Source organism: Ursus arctos, unplaced genomic scaffold (genome assembly GCF_023065955.2).
Source record: "Ursus arctos isolate Adak ecotype North America unplaced genomic scaffold, UrsArc2.0 scaffold_9, whole genome shotgun sequence".
Taxonomy (NCBI): Eukaryota; Metazoa; Chordata; class Mammalia; order Carnivora; family Ursidae; genus Ursus; species Ursus arctos.
In genome coordinates, this window is record NW_026623111.1 from 40,554,004 (window position 1) to 40,570,085 (window position 16,082).

The following is a 16,082-nucleotide window of genomic DNA, read 5'->3' on the forward strand; positions in this document are numbered from 1 at the left end:
TTTTCTTTTCCGTTTTGATGAGAAAGAAGCAAATTCTTGGAGACCCAACTTGGAAAGTGTTTACTGGCAAATTCATAAAGCTCACCCCGTTGGTTTAAACTTGGAAAGTGTCGGGAGTAGTTAACACAGTGAAGTGCAGAGGAAATGGCAGCTGAGGGGATCCCACTGTGCTCCCTCCCCTCCTCCTTCATGCCAGAAAGAGCCCAACTGAAACCACCTAGACGGCCCTCATGCTGAGCTCCACGTGGTACGAAGCTTTTGAAGAGCGTGCTCTCCCACCCCCAGCCCACGTCTAGCTGAAGTCCGCAGGGAGCAGAGAACTTACTAAGGCCACGGCTGCTGCAGAGCCTTGACCTGGGGCAAGGGAACTCGAAAAGCTGGACTAGGCCCCAGTGACCGGCCACGTAAGATGAAGGCAAGCAATCTTCATTTGAGTGCCCCGAATGCCCAGCTAGGTGTGATTTAAGATACTCTTTGGCCTGCAAGCCCCAAAGCGAATGTTTCTGCTTCAGGAAGATGGTGCAGTTTGTCAGAAAGTGTGTTTTGCAGGTTGGCTGGAGAAAGTTCTGGTAGGGAGATGGTGGGTGGTTGGAGTCCTTGGACCTAAGACACTCGGTGGGTGTTCTGTGTCTCTGAAGCCTAGGCCTTACCCCACCTCCCAGGGAGGACACACACAAGGCTGCCACAGAACTCCTGCTGCTCTTGGCAGCTTCTCCAGGAGGCCTCATCTGTCCACAGCCCTCAGTGGTTCAAGTTACGAAATCGGAGTCACTCATCTTAATTTCCCCACGCACAGAATTCCAGGGGGAATAAACCTTCCCTGCTTGGAACTGCTGTTTCTACAGGGGTCAGAGTGGAGTTTCTCCCTCCAGATACTGGCATGAACACGGCTCACAGATACGCCACTTACAAACCAAAAATATTTGGCCACAGCCTGTAACGACAACCATTTCCTGACTTCCCGAGAAGTCACACTAATGACAGCAGCACCAGCTTGGGGGACTGGCCACCCTGCGGTGACCATGCCTCCCTGGCTTCCGGCTACCTGCAGCTCTAAAACAGAGGGCAGTTGCCTACTTTGACAAGTGGGACTCGGGTGCACTCGCACTTCCACCACGGGCGTGAACGCAGCCTCGGGCAGCGCACGACGTGGAAGTGAGAAGTACCGGAGTGTGACAGGAGCTAGAAACGGTAAGGGTGGGGAAAGAGGACAAACTCTGCAGTTTTCTGTACGTGACTCTTGAGAGTTGGGCGTGTACCATAAAACGCATCTCACCAGACTCTAAGGTTTTTCCCTGGCATTCTTGCAAAACAAAGTACATAAAGAGACATTACCAAAGCCACACAGACCAAGGCCATTGTTTTCTGCAACACCAGAGATGAGGCTAGCTTGCATCATTAGAATCAAGATCAACACTCCCTTCTACAGAAACCAAACTAGGACCGTCTTTATCCGACCTTGCAAGATGCAGCAATCGGCCAAGATAGGAGCCAACTTCACGTCGCTCAGGTTAATCGAAGCGTGAAACATGTAGACGCTGGGGGTGCCGAAATGAACATCTCTCAGGCTCTCCCTCAGGACTCACCAAGTAGAGGAGGCAGACGGGAAAGCCGCTGACGGTACAGAGCGGACCCGGAGCGCTGTGCTCCTCGGGGCAAGTCCGGGCGAGCTGATGGGCGAGCTGGAGCTGAGAGCTCTCGTACCGCAGGGCTCCTAAGGATCACCTGGGGAGCTTGTTGAGCATGAAGACCGTGGGCCCATGAGGATCACCTGGGGAGCTTGTTGAGCATGAAGACCGTGGGCCCATGAGGATCACCTGGGGAGCTTGAAAACATGCCCCCTGCCGAATATTTTTGTTTTAGCAGGTTTCAGAGCCCAAATACCTGCACTGAAAAATACAAACCTAGCCCTCAGTTCTCCCCTGAGTGGTCCTCAGAACGCATGCTGCTCTAAAGACTTCACCTGTATGTCTCCTCAGGTGTAGGGCGGCAAGTCGGCCCCGAAGGACGAGAAGGCCATAACCACGCTCGTGTCTATGAGACTGAGAATCCATTTCCTACATTTGCTTTGGGGTGTAGGAAATTCAGAGAGTTTGTGGAAGGGTGGGGCGTGAGGGCACATGGGGGAAGAGAGCATGGCCCTTTATGGTCATGGGGTGCTCTTTGCAGGCCCTGAGAGCAGTCCTAGATATCCTGCCTCTAACCTATGGACTGGGATTCCACATCAAATGCTCTGGTTTTAGGCTGCTTCTGTGGAATTCACTGTCCTCTGCATCGAGGCAATAGGTGACCATGGACACACATGTTTAAAGATGGAGCTGCCCAGGGTCATAAACTGTTGAGTCTGAAGGCCAAACTGGGCAGGCAGAAGTGATCTGCTGGATTGGACAAAGTGTTTTTGTTTTGTTTTAAAATGAATCTGAATGCTTTTAGACGTTATACTATTATATATGTATATGATATCTTATATACATATAATATCTTATATATCTTATATAATTGTATAATATGTATCATATACACTTATACAATATATATTAAATTATGTCTAAAACCATTTGAATTACACACACGCACACACACACACACACTGCAGTTATTCAGAGGCCTCACCACTTCCTTTTGTCTTACACCTGAATGATTCACATTCCGAAATATCTCCTGCCCCGTTCCCGTAGGCATTTGAGTTTGAGGCCCCCCAGGGCCACACGCTATAACTGACACTGTTTAAGGACTAATTCCAGTTTTCCAGCTGGCTCTGAGGGAACAGGACTCAGACCGAGAGAGCCTTTGCCTTAGAGAGGAAGGAAAATCCAGGAGGGTCTCTGCAGCTTGAAGTATGGTAGACACAGGTCAGACCCACCCAAGACCAAGACGCCAAAGCTCAGATGAGGGGGGCAGGAGGAAGTGTGGCTTCCCAGTGCTTCCCAGTGATTCCACCCAGCTCTGCCTGCCTTCGAGATCCCAGTGGCCTATGGTAGTGAGAGAAGTGTCTCTTCATCTCAGGAACACGCAGCCACCATCCCATGGCCCTAGCTTCCAAGAACGGTGAAGGGTCCCAGCAGTTCCATTTACTGCTCTCCATTGTCATTTCTCAAAGCTTTGGTGACAACCACAGCCACCTTGCAACCTCTGTGAGTGCCCTTCACCCTGTCTGAAGTGCTTTCTCTTCCCATCGTGATTCTGCCTGATCTTTCCCTAATGACTTCAAAATCCAGCTCACACCCCCAATTTCCCTAGAAACATTCCCTGACCAATTTCATGGAAATGGGCAAACTCTACCTCCTCTCAACTTACTGCCTACCCTACTTTTTAAAGAGGTATCCCCTTATGCCTTGGCTCATTGTTAATATTTCTGAGGTGTATAAATTTCATCTTCTCAATTGGATTGTCAGCTCCTTGACGGTGGGTACCGTACCAAATTTTTTACTGCCTCTACTGCTCAAAGCACTGCCACCGTACCTGAAATGTGTCATTAATTTGCTGATTAGTTCATTATCACACTGGTAGCCTCAGGTGACAGCTACATGGAATTCTCTCATCAATCACGCCCAGTGCTTGGAAGCTTCCAGAGAGTTCTGGCAAATTAGTCTGGGAATGCCGTCCTGGCAATTTCCTGGCATTAGGCTTCTTGGATTGTTTCACATTTTGGCAAGAAGGGCCTGTTTGTGTCCCCTTACTCAAAAGTTGCCTTGGTTCATGTACTTGTAGAAAACTGATAAGCCAGTGTGAAGAGACTTCCTTTAATTAGACTGTAAAACTGAAGGTAACTTAGTGGAAAGGCTCCTCAGGAGCACCTGCAGTGGGTTGAGCGGTGGTCCCTCCAAAAAGATGTCCAGATGGAACTTGTGAATGTGACCTTATTGAGAAAAAGATGTAAAGCAGTTAAAGATCTCAAGAGGAGATCATCCTGGATGATGTAGGTGGGCCCTAAATCCAATGCCAAGTGTCCTTATAAGAAGAGGAAAAGACAGAGAATTGGAAAGGACACAAGTGAGAGGTCATATGGCGACAAAAGCAGAGATTGGAGCAAGGTGGCCAGGAGCCAAGATGCGCCTGGAGCCACCAGGAACTGATGGAGGCAAGGGAGGATTCTCCCTGACAGCCTTCCTGGGGAGTGTGGCCCTGCCCACACCTTGACTTCAAGACCCTGGCCTCCAGAACCATGAGGGAAGAGATTTTTGTTGTTTGAACTTACCAACTACATGGTCACTGCTACAGCAGCCCTAGGAAAGAGCGTGGCAACCAACAAGGACAGCAGGTGGGGGCGAGGGTACGGAGGAGGACTGCTTTGGCCCCAGATTTCAGAGACACCATCAAAGGAGGAGGAGACGTGCCACAATCCCCAGCAGCTCTGCCCTTGTATATTTTCCTAGAAAAGCTTTCATATGCCATTATTACCCCAGAGATGCTCACCAGTCAGTCTTAAGCCAGATACGTCCCCTTTGAACCTTCTTATCTGAGAAGGACTGGGGTTACATTCCAAAAAGGTGGGACCAGCTCATCCTGAAATGCAGGTTCTCAAAAGGAATCGTCTGCCTCCAAGGACCTAGGTCATTTGTTCTCTCTTCCATTTATCAAGAATTTATTGAGCATTTGCTGTGCTATACAAATTGGCTGGTCTGGCTGATTATAAAAGACACCCTGGTTATCACCGCACATTCGGGGGCTTACCTCTATCTATGACCCACTGAGCTTTTCTAGTCTGGACTCTATGAAGTCTATTTATTTATTTATTTATTTATTTATTTATTTTTTAAAGATTTTATTTTTATTTATTAGACAGAGATAGAGACAGCCAGCGAGAGAGGGAACACAAGCAGGGGGAGTGGGAGAGGAAGAAGCAGGCTCATAGCGGAGGAGCCTGACGTGGGGCTCGTTCCCAGAACGCCGGGATCACGCCCTGAGCTGAAGGCAGATGCTTAACCGCTGTGCCACCCAGGCGCCCCTATGAAGTCTATTTAGAACCCTTCTCACTTGCCCAGCGACTGGAATTTGCACATAAGCCAGCTCTTGCGATGTTTCCCGTCCGAAAGGTTAGGAGGAGGAACACACTCTTATAAATGCTCCCAACAGCGAGGCAAGCACACCTCAGCACTTTTTCCTCCGTTTGCCAGAAGCTATTCACATTCACCCGCGATACCCTTTGCAAGCTTACTAACAAAAGGAGCCAGAAAACTATCACTGTAGAGTTTGAGTGTGTGAGTCATTTCCTTTTGTAAAATGGACATAGGTCGTGTAGGAAAATGTCTTTATTTTTTTAGAGACGCACGGTGAAGCATTTAGGGGCGAAATGTCATGACTGCAATTTACTCCAAACCACCTGAATAAAATCCACGAAGCAAATGTGGCAAAGCCATGGCGGTGAGACTGAGGTGATGGGATGTGGGGGCTCGCTGCATGGTTCTCTCCGCTCGCCATACGTTTAAAAGTGATCAAACCCCAAACACCAGCGGACGTACATTTTTTTACACACAGGGTGATCTCTGTGCTGTGCTGATGGTGTATGTGTTCTCAGGCACGAAACATGGGTGTCTCAATAAAGGGAGTTGTCTTCTCCCAACTAGAAATGCCTGACAGGGGCTGCAGATCTGTGTCTGCAAGCTCGGATCTTAATTGCTCTTTGGTTCTATTTATGGAAGGAAGAGAAGACACATCTATTGAGAAAAAGTAGAGTACAAAAAAAAAAAAAAAAGAGACAGGCAGCGTTGGCACAGAAGCAAGAAGAAAATGCCTCGCTGGGAAAGCAGGGCATCCGTAAGATGGTGTCTTTTGTGTTTTTTTTGTTTTTCTTAAGTCACAGACCTAAGCATGCTGGCTGGCTGGGTGCTTTGTCGAGTGCATGGGATTGATTCCTCTAAACAGACACACCAGCCAGGGAACGGACTCCGGTTCCACCCCCAACACACCCGACACACAAACACAGGCAGGCAGCGTTCTCGCGGGACTCACAGTTCTGAATACAGGAAGTGCAGGTTGCCCACATTGTCAATGTAGTTGGCAGGGCTGAGCCAAGGCAGGACCAGCAGCAGAAGTGCCTTCATTTTCCGACCAGGAGGCTGCTTTCTTCCTGGCCACCTTCTCTCTGTGAGCTGCTGGGGCCCAGCCCAGCTCAGTTCCCTGAAGCAAACCTGGCCACAGCCCCACCATCAGCAGATAGAAGGCATCTGATGGGGAGCCCTGGGGTGGAGCCACGCTGATAAATCACAGGCCTGGGAGAGGGTCGTGCCCTCTGCTTCTCGGGTGGGGAGACAGACCAGAGCGACCCACCATGGTCGGCAAGAGGGCTCGGGCTGAGAGCAGGCAGGCTGATGCCCGGGAAGGGACCTGCCCCTCCTGCAGGATGCCGACTGGTTCTTGGGAAGCAGCTGGTACATTGACATCACCGGCTGGGAGCAGATGGGCTGGAGGCTGAGCTGCGTGGGGAGAGGGCACGGGCATGGCACATTCAGACCCCACAGTGCGGACAGGCAAACCACCAAACGCTGTCCCCCAGCTTGCTAGAGGAAGACACTGTAAGAAATCAGCATCCTTGGAACACAGCCTGGAGATCAGAGCTCGAAGTGAGTCTCCAGAGATTGCGACAGAGGAGGGTTCACCATGAACCAGCTCCGCGTCCAAGTGTATATTTAGAACATGCCTTTAGGGTGTTTTACCTATCCCTGTCCTGACTACGGGGGCGGCTGTAGGAGAAGTGACAACTTCTCTACTCATTTGGACAACTGGCCCTTTACGAGATTAGGCTGTGTCGCTCTCTTTGAGACTAGCAGAGAGCCTGGACAGACAGACCTAGCGTTCTGTCCGAACCAGGTACCGGCTCTGGTTCGGCAAGGAGAGAAGTCCCTCCGTTCCTCTTCCTGCCCTGAGCCGCTGACCTAAGCTCTGGCACCAGCTGTAGGATGCCGGACATTTCATGCGATCCCCGAGCCTCAGCCACCTCATCTCCGAAGTGGAGCTCTCCTCATGCCCGACCCACTGGGTCCCAGCACTTCCAGCCTTCAGGTCTGTGACTCTAGCCCATTAGGACTTCTTTGCATGACTCTGCTCCATCATGCCCCCAGAAGCCCCTGGGACTCCCCTCCTTCTACCCCATCTTCAAGAGGACTAGAATCTGGGATGCCTGGGTGGCTCTGTCAGTTAAGCAACTGCCTTCGGCACAGGTCGTGATTCCAGGGTCCTGGGATCTAGTCCCACATCAGGCTCCTTGCTCAGCAGGGAGCTGGCTTCTCCGTCTGCGTCCTGCTCCCCCTGTTTGTGCTCTCTCTGGCAAATAAATAAATAAGATCTTTAAAAAAAAAAAAAAGAGGACTAGAATCCATTTGGGTCTTTGCAGCTTGAGGCCTCAATCTTAACAGAAGTGGCTTAAAGGGATAGTTCCACTAATGGCACCCAAGAGATTCCAGCAAACTAGCCTGGCCAGGACGAAGACCAGGGAGAAGTCGGCGAGGCGAGACCAATCGCAGTGAGCTGTAGCAAACAGGAATTTGGCCTCAGAGCCGTGCTTTTACCTGGGGCGGGGCTGAAAGAGTGTAAGCACAGTAGAACCTTGGAATGTACGGGTTTAACTGCCGCAATTTCAGTCAGAGATAAGCCATCTTGATAAAGCATGACATGTATTCATTTATAGCTCTGTCGAGGCTCTCATTTGAATTCCATTCCCTGTAAGCCTGGTACGCGATGAGTCAGGGCTGGTGAAAAGGAAGTAAAATGAAAAGCAGTACCAAGGAAGTTAGGTTTGGTATTTGGCTGCTGGAGTCAAACAGACGACTTGGAACCCTAGTTCTGCCGCATACTAGCTGTGTGACACGGCGTATGTTGTTTAACCTCCCTGAACCGCTGTCTCTTCCTCTGTAAAAGAAAGACAATAATAATAGTGCTTACTCATAGTGCTGGTAGGAAGGTGGAATGAGACAATGCCTATAAAGAGCAAAAGGCTCAATGAGTGTTAGCTATCGTTATAAAAATTGTTATTAATAATAATAATAATGAATAATAACCACTCGTAACAGTGAATGAGCCCAGCCGACAGCTCAGCACCGATCTCCAAGAGGCTTTGTTATTCTCTTTTCTTTCCTCCTGCACTGTTAGGGACATGAAAGGTTACAGCCTTTTCCTGAACATGGAGTTTCACGGAGTCCTGGGACATGCTCTTCTCAAGTGTCCAGGATCTGCTGGATAGATCATGGCTCAGGAAGAGCATGGTGTCTAAAAAAAGGCTGTGGGTTTCATGGTGTGCTAGATTGTATTTCCGATAATCTTGGACATGTCAGAGTGCTTCTCCAAGTCTCCATGACAAAAGAAGGATGTTTGCCCTTTTACCCCCTTGCATAAAATTCATTGATGGATATGAATGTGATATAAAAATGAAGGAATGTTTTGTTGCTGCTTATGTTGTTTGCTAGAGGCTGCAAAAACTGCTGGTTGCCTATGCAAGATCTGATCTTCTCTTCTTCCTTTTAACAGAACCTAGGTTTAGTTCGAGGGGGTAATGTGCTTTAGCCTCTCTCACGGATGGCTGGCCATATAACACAATACTGGCCAAAGAGGTATAAGCAGAAATTACTGGGTGAGGCATCCCAGAAAGTTTTTTAAAGCAAAAGTCTCAGTTTGCACATTTGTCAGTTTGCCGTTCCTGCCAGTACCTCCTACCTGGTTATTTCTGCCTGGAGCTTGGATGTGATGCTGGAGTTTGAGCACCCATTTTGGAAGCGAGGGGTGACAAAATTGAGGATGAAAGCTAATCTGCAAAGCAGAAAGGCCTGGATTCCTGATGGCATCATGATAACATTATACTAGTCATGGACTTCCTACCCCCATAGTTTCTGTTATATAAGACAAATGAAACTTTTGCAAAGTTAAACCAATATAATTTGAATTTTCTCATATCTGCCATCAGATGTAATCCTAATAAAATCCCTTGGGGACAGAATCCCACATTCAAATGGTCATATTCTGTAGCTACAGTGCCAGTAAATAGCCTTAACCCTAACCCTTGTACCCTTTGCCTAAGTTCTACCTAACCATAAATGTAATTTCAGATATTACCTATGACCTCCTGTTTTTTTGTCTCTCTTCATTAAACAGGGAACTCCTTGCAGGCAGGAGCTCTACTGATTTTGTTCTGTGCTGTATCCTCACCATAGTGCCTAGAACACAGTAAATGCTCAATAAATACTTGTTGAAGGAACTAGAATTCAACTTGGTTCAAGAGTCAAATTTTTGGACCAATCTTCCTTGATCAGATGCAAATTAGCAAAACAAAACAAAACAAAAGGACTTCAGGACTTCCAACGAGGGAAGAGCCATGGCAGAGGTCAAGCATTCATACAGATGGAAAACAAATGTCCAGGAAGAGAGAGAAAAGGTAAGGAAGATTTCAGGGCATGAGTGCCCCGGAGAATGTTGTTTCTTTAGCAAATTGCTTGGAGCATGATTGAAACTCAATGATTCTCCCGGAAAGTTAAGACAGGACAACTGCCTCATTTCTTCCGTGCCCAGGAGTGTGCAAAGAGCAGCTCTCAGCCAGGTAGGAACCAGGAAAAAGCTGGGTTCAGGATTGGAATGTCACTTGAAGAATGTATGTCAAAACACAGTTATAGGGAAAATGTGGAGACTGGCTGACGTGACCAACAAGACTTGTAACCCATCCATCCTTCCACAGGGCACTGCCCCCCAGACCTTTCCTCCGGCAGCAGAATCCTCCCTGCACTTCAGACAGTAACTGTGTCTGTGTTGTACAGAACACACTACCGAAAGGGCCACCTGCTGGAAGTAAAGGTCAAGAAAGGTTCCGGGGCAGGTCTTTGGAGAAGAAACTCCCAGGACTTGGGGTGCAAAGTTAATTTAAAAAACAAAACAAAACCCCAGGAGCCTTCAGTCAGATGTGTCTTGGGCCAATTATATACACATTTTCATTCAGGGCTGTTTTCAAAACCCTGAACAATGATCTCTTTATTCTTGATAGTAGCTTAAGGGTCAGCTTTATTATCCCCCATAGTTATTGTCTTCCATAAGACAGAAACTGAAGGGCAAAGGGACTTATCCTATGAAACAATTCACTGTGCACGTGATTTCAACTTCTCCACTCTTCAAAGGTCATTTCCTCAGGGGCAGAAATCATGGTGCATATAGATTTTTCTTTCATTCTATCGGAAACCGGGGATGTACTGTATGGTGACTAACATAATATAATAAAAAATCATTAAAAAAAAGATTTTTCTTTCATTCTGGGCAGGGCCTATTGTAGATCCTTGATAAATATCATACATGTGGATGATGCTATTACACAAGGAAGATGTAGTCGTGAGCCTAAGACAACTCCCACTGAGGATCAGGGAAGTGAAGGCTTTCCTCCCACACACTGCTCTGGGTCAAGAGAGATGCGCCGGACCGGCCCTGGCACCAGCCCCGGCACCAGCCCTGCCATGTCTCCTGGCAATGTCCTTTGGTTAGGAAGGCTGTCTGTCTCTCGACTCCATGAGCCTGTCACCCTCGTGGGAATTCTTTGCAGGAGACCTGTTCGATGGGAGTCCACTAGCATCTAAGAGGACAGAGGCCAATGGAAGTAGCCAGAAGATTCCAAACATTAGCTCACATGCTCAGGCACATTCTCATGGAGGAACCCGCTCATCCGACATCAGAAACAGTTGTCCAAGGAGCTGCTGGTCCAGCCAGTCATGCACAACCACAATCAGTCCTAAATGTGGCACTGAAGGATTTACATTCAACTCAGGGTCTCAAGAGGCCAGATAACAATGTTTACAGCAGTGTTTACAAACGACATGAATTCTGGAGAACACAGGCAGTGTTTGTTTAAAGACGTGATGCTGCCGGCCCGGGTCTCTGGCTCGAGTCAACGGTTAGGATGAGCGTGGACCTATGGCTAGGTCATGACCAGAGACCTCGGCTGAGGGGGGAAATATTTCTCTACCACGTCGTCTTTTCCCAGAACATTCGAAATGTGATTCATTTCTCTCTTTCTTTTTTAAGATTTAATTTATTTGAGAGAGAGGGAGAAATCAAGAGAGTGCGAGCAGGGGGGAGGGGCAGAGGGACAAGCAGACTCCCCCTGAGCAGGGAGCCCAATGGGAGGCTCAATGCTGGGCTCGATCCCAGGACCCTGGGATCATGACCTGAGCTGAAGGCAGAGGTTTAACCGACTGAGCCACCCAGATGCCCCTCATTTCTGAAGAGCTTCGTATTCAAGGCGCCCAACCGAAATAAGTTCCCATTCTACAGGTGGAGAATCCTAAGCCTGAAGTTCCCCATGAAGCCCGGGACTGTTCAGCTACTGGGATCTGCTGGACGGGAGTGTGTGGACCCACTCGGTCACACAGAGATCTTCAACCAGCATCGTAGTTAAGTCTCCTTACTAGATAGACCCTGAGCCGGCCTAGTTTATATTCATTCCAATGCCACAAGCCAGATAATATTTTTTAAAAACTCATTACATTTTAAATACCGAAACTGAGATGCAAAATTTACAAAGAAAGCTATCTTCTAGTACCAATGTGTGACCGCGCTCTGGTGTGTGCGGCCACCGACCTGGAGGTCTCTTATGGAAACGTAAGGAACACACTTGCTTCCTGGTCACCTCTTGGGGCTCCCAGTTAAAGGCACTCTAGAGCAGTAACAATTTAATCTTCATATCCACTCTGAGGGATAGGGGAGGAGATGGACCCCTGGCCCGTTGCTGGCCCGACACCTAACAGGGCTCCAGAGTCAGGTCCTGGATTAGCTCCAAGTTTCGAATCCTTGCCAATCAAACGCCCACAGAGCGGGAGGGGAGGGAGTGTATATTAAGCATTTGATGACTAATATCTACAACATATTTTTGGAAATGTTGGTTTCAACCTACTTAGGAGGCTGACGTGTGGGGCGGATCAAGAGCGGGTGTTGAGGCCCGCACCTCCCTTACGTGGGAGTTTTCCCCTCCGCAGGGAGCTGCTGACGGGTGCCTGTGAAAACTTCTGAGGCCTCAGTGTGAAGAGGTGATTTCAATTAGTTTTGGGTTCTTTCCTCACTGTTGTTTTTCAATTGAGCATATCATTATCAGCTGAGGATTCGTCCAGACTTTTCCCTGGGCTTCCTTGAGGTGTGTGGGCCACAGCACCTGTGTGGGCGGGAGAATGACCTTCCTACTCTGGGCAGCTGAGGGGCGCCAGTGTCCTCTCTCCCCTGGAGACCCCAGAGGACCCAACTGCTTCTTTCTGGCCCTTCTCCTGCCCCACTGCCGTGGTGAACTCACCCTCCGATCCATATGCCATCTTACCCCTAGTATTTGGGACAATCTTGACCCCAGTCAGTGGTTGATGAGGAGGTGAGGAGAAGCTGCTATGTTCACATTGTCTCCAGAGACCACCCCCATTTCTTTCCTTTGCTCTCCCCTCTCTTATCCCTCCCCTGCGGAGCTCCTGTGACAGGCAGAACAACGCCTGCCCCCACAGACAGCCACCTCCTAGTCCCAAGAGCCTGTGGTTATGTCACCTTACAGGGCAAAAGGGACTTTGCAGATGTGACTAAATTAAGGATCTTCAGATGAGGAAATGCTTGTAGATTATCTAGCTGGGTCCAATGTAATCACCAAGAGGGCGGCAGGAAGGCCAGAGCCACGGGGAGAGATGGGATGATGGAAGCAGAGCTGAGAGAGAGACAGAAAGAGAGAGGGGTGCCTGGGTGGCTTGGTCGGTTGGCATCTGCCTTCGGCTCAGGTCATGATCTCGGAGTCTCGGGATCGAGCCCCACATCTTGCTCTGCTTGGTGTGGAGTCTGTTTCTCCCACTTACCCCACTCATGCTCTCTCTCTCTCAAATAATAAAAATGGATAAAATCTTAAAAAAGAGAGACAGAGAAAGAGAGGGAGAGACAGAGATAAAGAGATTGACAAACAGAAAGAGAGAGACACAGAGAGAGAGAGAGACAGAGACAGGCAGAGAGACTGGCTTTGACGATGGGGAATGAGGCCACAAGCCGGGGAAGGCAGGCAGCGTCCAGAAGCTAGGCAAGGCAAGAAAGGGGATTCTCTCCCAGGACCAGAGGGAATCAGCCCTCCCAACCCCTTGATGTCAGTCCAGCGCACCCCACGTTGGACTTCTAACCCTCTGAGCTGTAAGATCACACAGTTGCATGGTTTGAAGCCCCTGAGTTGACCTCACTCGCTACAGCAGCAATAGGAAACTCGTACAGCCCCCGAACTGTATGACGGTGCGCTGTCGGGAGCATGGACTGTGATGCGGGGTGGGGGGGGCGGGGCGGAGGGGAGCTCTACCAGGACCTATGTCCTCCACCGCTCCCTGCCTGCCCTAGCCACTGCGGCCCCGGCCTTGGCCCTCTGTACCAGCAACTGTCAGCAACTGCCTCACTCTGACCTGCCCCCGACCTACTTCTCTGCATACGGTGCCTCTCCCTGCCGGGCCAAACTTCCAGCAAAGGTCGCGAGGAGCCTCCCTCACCCCCTTCTCCTCTGGCCACACCTCCTTCTGGGCAGTGAGAAGAGGGGTACCCTAGTTTAGATGCCAGCAACAGAGGGTCAGAGGCAACCCACAAACCCAAGTTAGATGCCTTTCACTCAATTTCCTGGGGGCAAAAAGCAAGTTCAAGGATGTAATTAGGATGGAAAACAAGTGCTAAGCTTTACCGCCCGGCCATTGCCCTGGATGCAAACTTCTATGTCAGAGAACCTGCGTGTCCTAAAAAACAAAGCCTCAGATTCACAACCTAAGGTATGTGACCTTTAGAAAAAACACCTACACTTACCTCTTGCCCTTGTCATGACAGGAACCAAGGTAAACACTAGCTTCCACATTTCCTCTTACGAATAAGTGTGGTATTATTGCTCAGCCTCTCTTAAGCGCCTTAAATGCCCTAAGAGAGTGCCTCATGCGAAACGAGATCCAGGGCTGCCCTGAGGCCGTGCACACGGGAAAGCCCAGGAACATGACTGCGTAAGTAGACAACGTAAGAGGCGGACAGGTGGAGTGGGTGATGCCGGCCACCAGGGGAGGTGGTCACACCATCACTCTGCCACCCGTGTGTACCTTGGCCAAAAACTTCCCAGAAGACAACAGTTTCTCCCTTGAAAGCTTAGTTGACAATACCTCGCATCTCCTCAAAGAAGAGTTGGGCTTTGTCAAATCCCATACAGAGGACATTTTAATGATCATGGATTAATCATTAACAGTAATGGTTTTAATAATCATTTTCTGATGTGAAAAGATAAGCAATGCCCACCAGGAAATCTTTTGGGGGCCACGAGCCCCAGAGAAATCTGCTCCTCAGATCGTTGCAGGATCTTTGGCATTTCAGAATGCACACGCATGAAATGAGCCAGTCACAAAAGGACAAATACGGTATGATTCCTCTTCCATTAGGTTCCTAGAGCAATTCACGGAGGCAGAAAGTAGCATGGGGGTTACCAGGGGCCAGACAGGAGGGAAAGGCGCATTTTGGTTTAATAAGCATGGTTTCAGTCCCGGAAGATGAAGAAAGTTCTGGAGAAAGGACAGTGGTGATGGCTGCACAACAGGGTGAATGTACTTAATGCCCCTCAACTGTCCTCTTAAAAATGGTTAAAGTGGCAAATTTTATGTTACCATCAAAAGATGAACCTCTCCCGACACCGATACCCCACAACTCTACCGTGTGCCACGTTCTCACACCGAACCCCAGCGAGAAAATCATTCCTTCGGGTGAATGCTTTCATCGGCTGCAAAGAAGGCAGAGGAAAGACATCTCGTGGGGCGCCCGGCCCCGAGGACAGCACTGGCCCCGGGAGGCCGGCGAGCCCAGCTGTCCCCGAGAGGACAGGGCTGCGCGGGGCCGGCCCCGAGGAGCCCCTACCTTGTCTGGAAGTGCCGCTCTAGATCGCAGCGCTGCAGGACCTCGGCGCAGTAGTCCGAGAATGGGCAGGTCACCAGCAGCTTGTTGAGCAGCTTGTTGACCAGGATGCTGGACCTCTTGCAGTGTTGCAGCACCACGGGCTTGCGGTCCACGGGGCAGAAGTCCTTCTCCACCAGGAAGTTGGTGAGGCACAGGGTGCAATACGTGTGTCCGCAGGGCGTGTCCAGAGGGTCCAGCAAAGCTTGCAAGCAGATGTGGCATATGAGGTCATCGTCCACATCTTCGGTGTAGGTGTAGAAGTGGTTCTCCTCGGGGGAGTGGGCTTGGCCGCATACCACACACAGGGGAGCAGGGCTGGGATCAGGGGGACAGGCGGGGTCTGGCTGGCTCATGGTCAACTGGGGAGACGGTCCGACAGGAAACTGACCCAGGAAAACAGGATGTCCTCAGGAGAAAATTAAGATCTTCTAGGAGCCATCCACAGACCTGAAAGAGAGCAAGAGAGCTCATCTTGGTTTTCACGGCCGCCGAAGACTCCACTTGCAGTGGACATGAGACCTTGTGGCCAGTGGGCAGGGAACTGAGCTGTCATTGGGCCAGGGCTCACTACCCACTCTGGTGACCGACATGACCTTGGGCAAGGGGCCTTGTCTCCTTAGGCCTCAGTTTACCACCCATCCTAGTGGCAGTAATGTTTACCTTTAACATCCTCACGTTGGGGTGGGAAAAACCATTGGGTACTATCTGGGAAATGCCTAGAGTCACTCAAAAGAAATATGGCCTAAGAAATATAAATTGTTAATAAAATTCAATTAGACCAGTGATTTATAAAATGCTCTGTCAGAGGGCGCCTGGGTGGCTTAGTCAGTTAAGCGTCTGCCTTCAGCTCAAGTCATGATCCCAGGGTCCTGAGATGGAGCCCTGTGTCCAGCTCCCTGCTCAGTGGGGAGTCTGCTTCTCCCTCTCCCTCTGCCTGCCACTCCCCCTGCTCATGTTTTCTCTCTCTCTCTCTCTTGTTCTGTCAAATAAACATAAAATCTTTTTAAAAAATAAAATGCTCTGATCAGGACAAGAAGAAAAACAGTTAACACTCTAATGGCTTTCTCTTATCTTTCTTCCCAACTTTCTCTAAAACTCAGAAAATGTAGGACAACAGAGCCTTCGACTAAATTATCTGAGAAGAAATGAGAGCTGCTGAGTCTGTTGTATGTTCACTGTGGTGAGAGAACACTTTCTTCCGTATG

At 49.4% G+C, this 16,082-nt stretch overlaps 1 protein-coding gene across 5 annotated transcripts in view; it reads right to left on the minus strand.

Annotated features, from left to right (window-relative positions):
* LNX1 (ligand of numb-protein X 1) overlaps nucleotides 1-16,082 on the minus strand; it is a 199,771-nt gene that overhangs the window by 84,331 nt on the left and 99,358 nt on the right. For 4 of the 5 annotated variants that reach the window (XM_057309693.1, XM_026508887.4, XM_044387733.3 and 1 more), the window contains one exon: nucleotides 14,839-15,324. In XM_057309693.1, the coding sequence (XP_057165676.1) occupies nucleotides 14,839-15,230 (392 nt within the window). In that variant the 5' untranslated portion in view covers nucleotides 15,231-15,324. Of the gene's footprint in view, nucleotides 1-5,952; nucleotides 6,374-14,838; nucleotides 15,325-16,082 lie in introns of those variants that run through there. The other variant, XM_026508889.4, reaches the window with a different exon arrangement.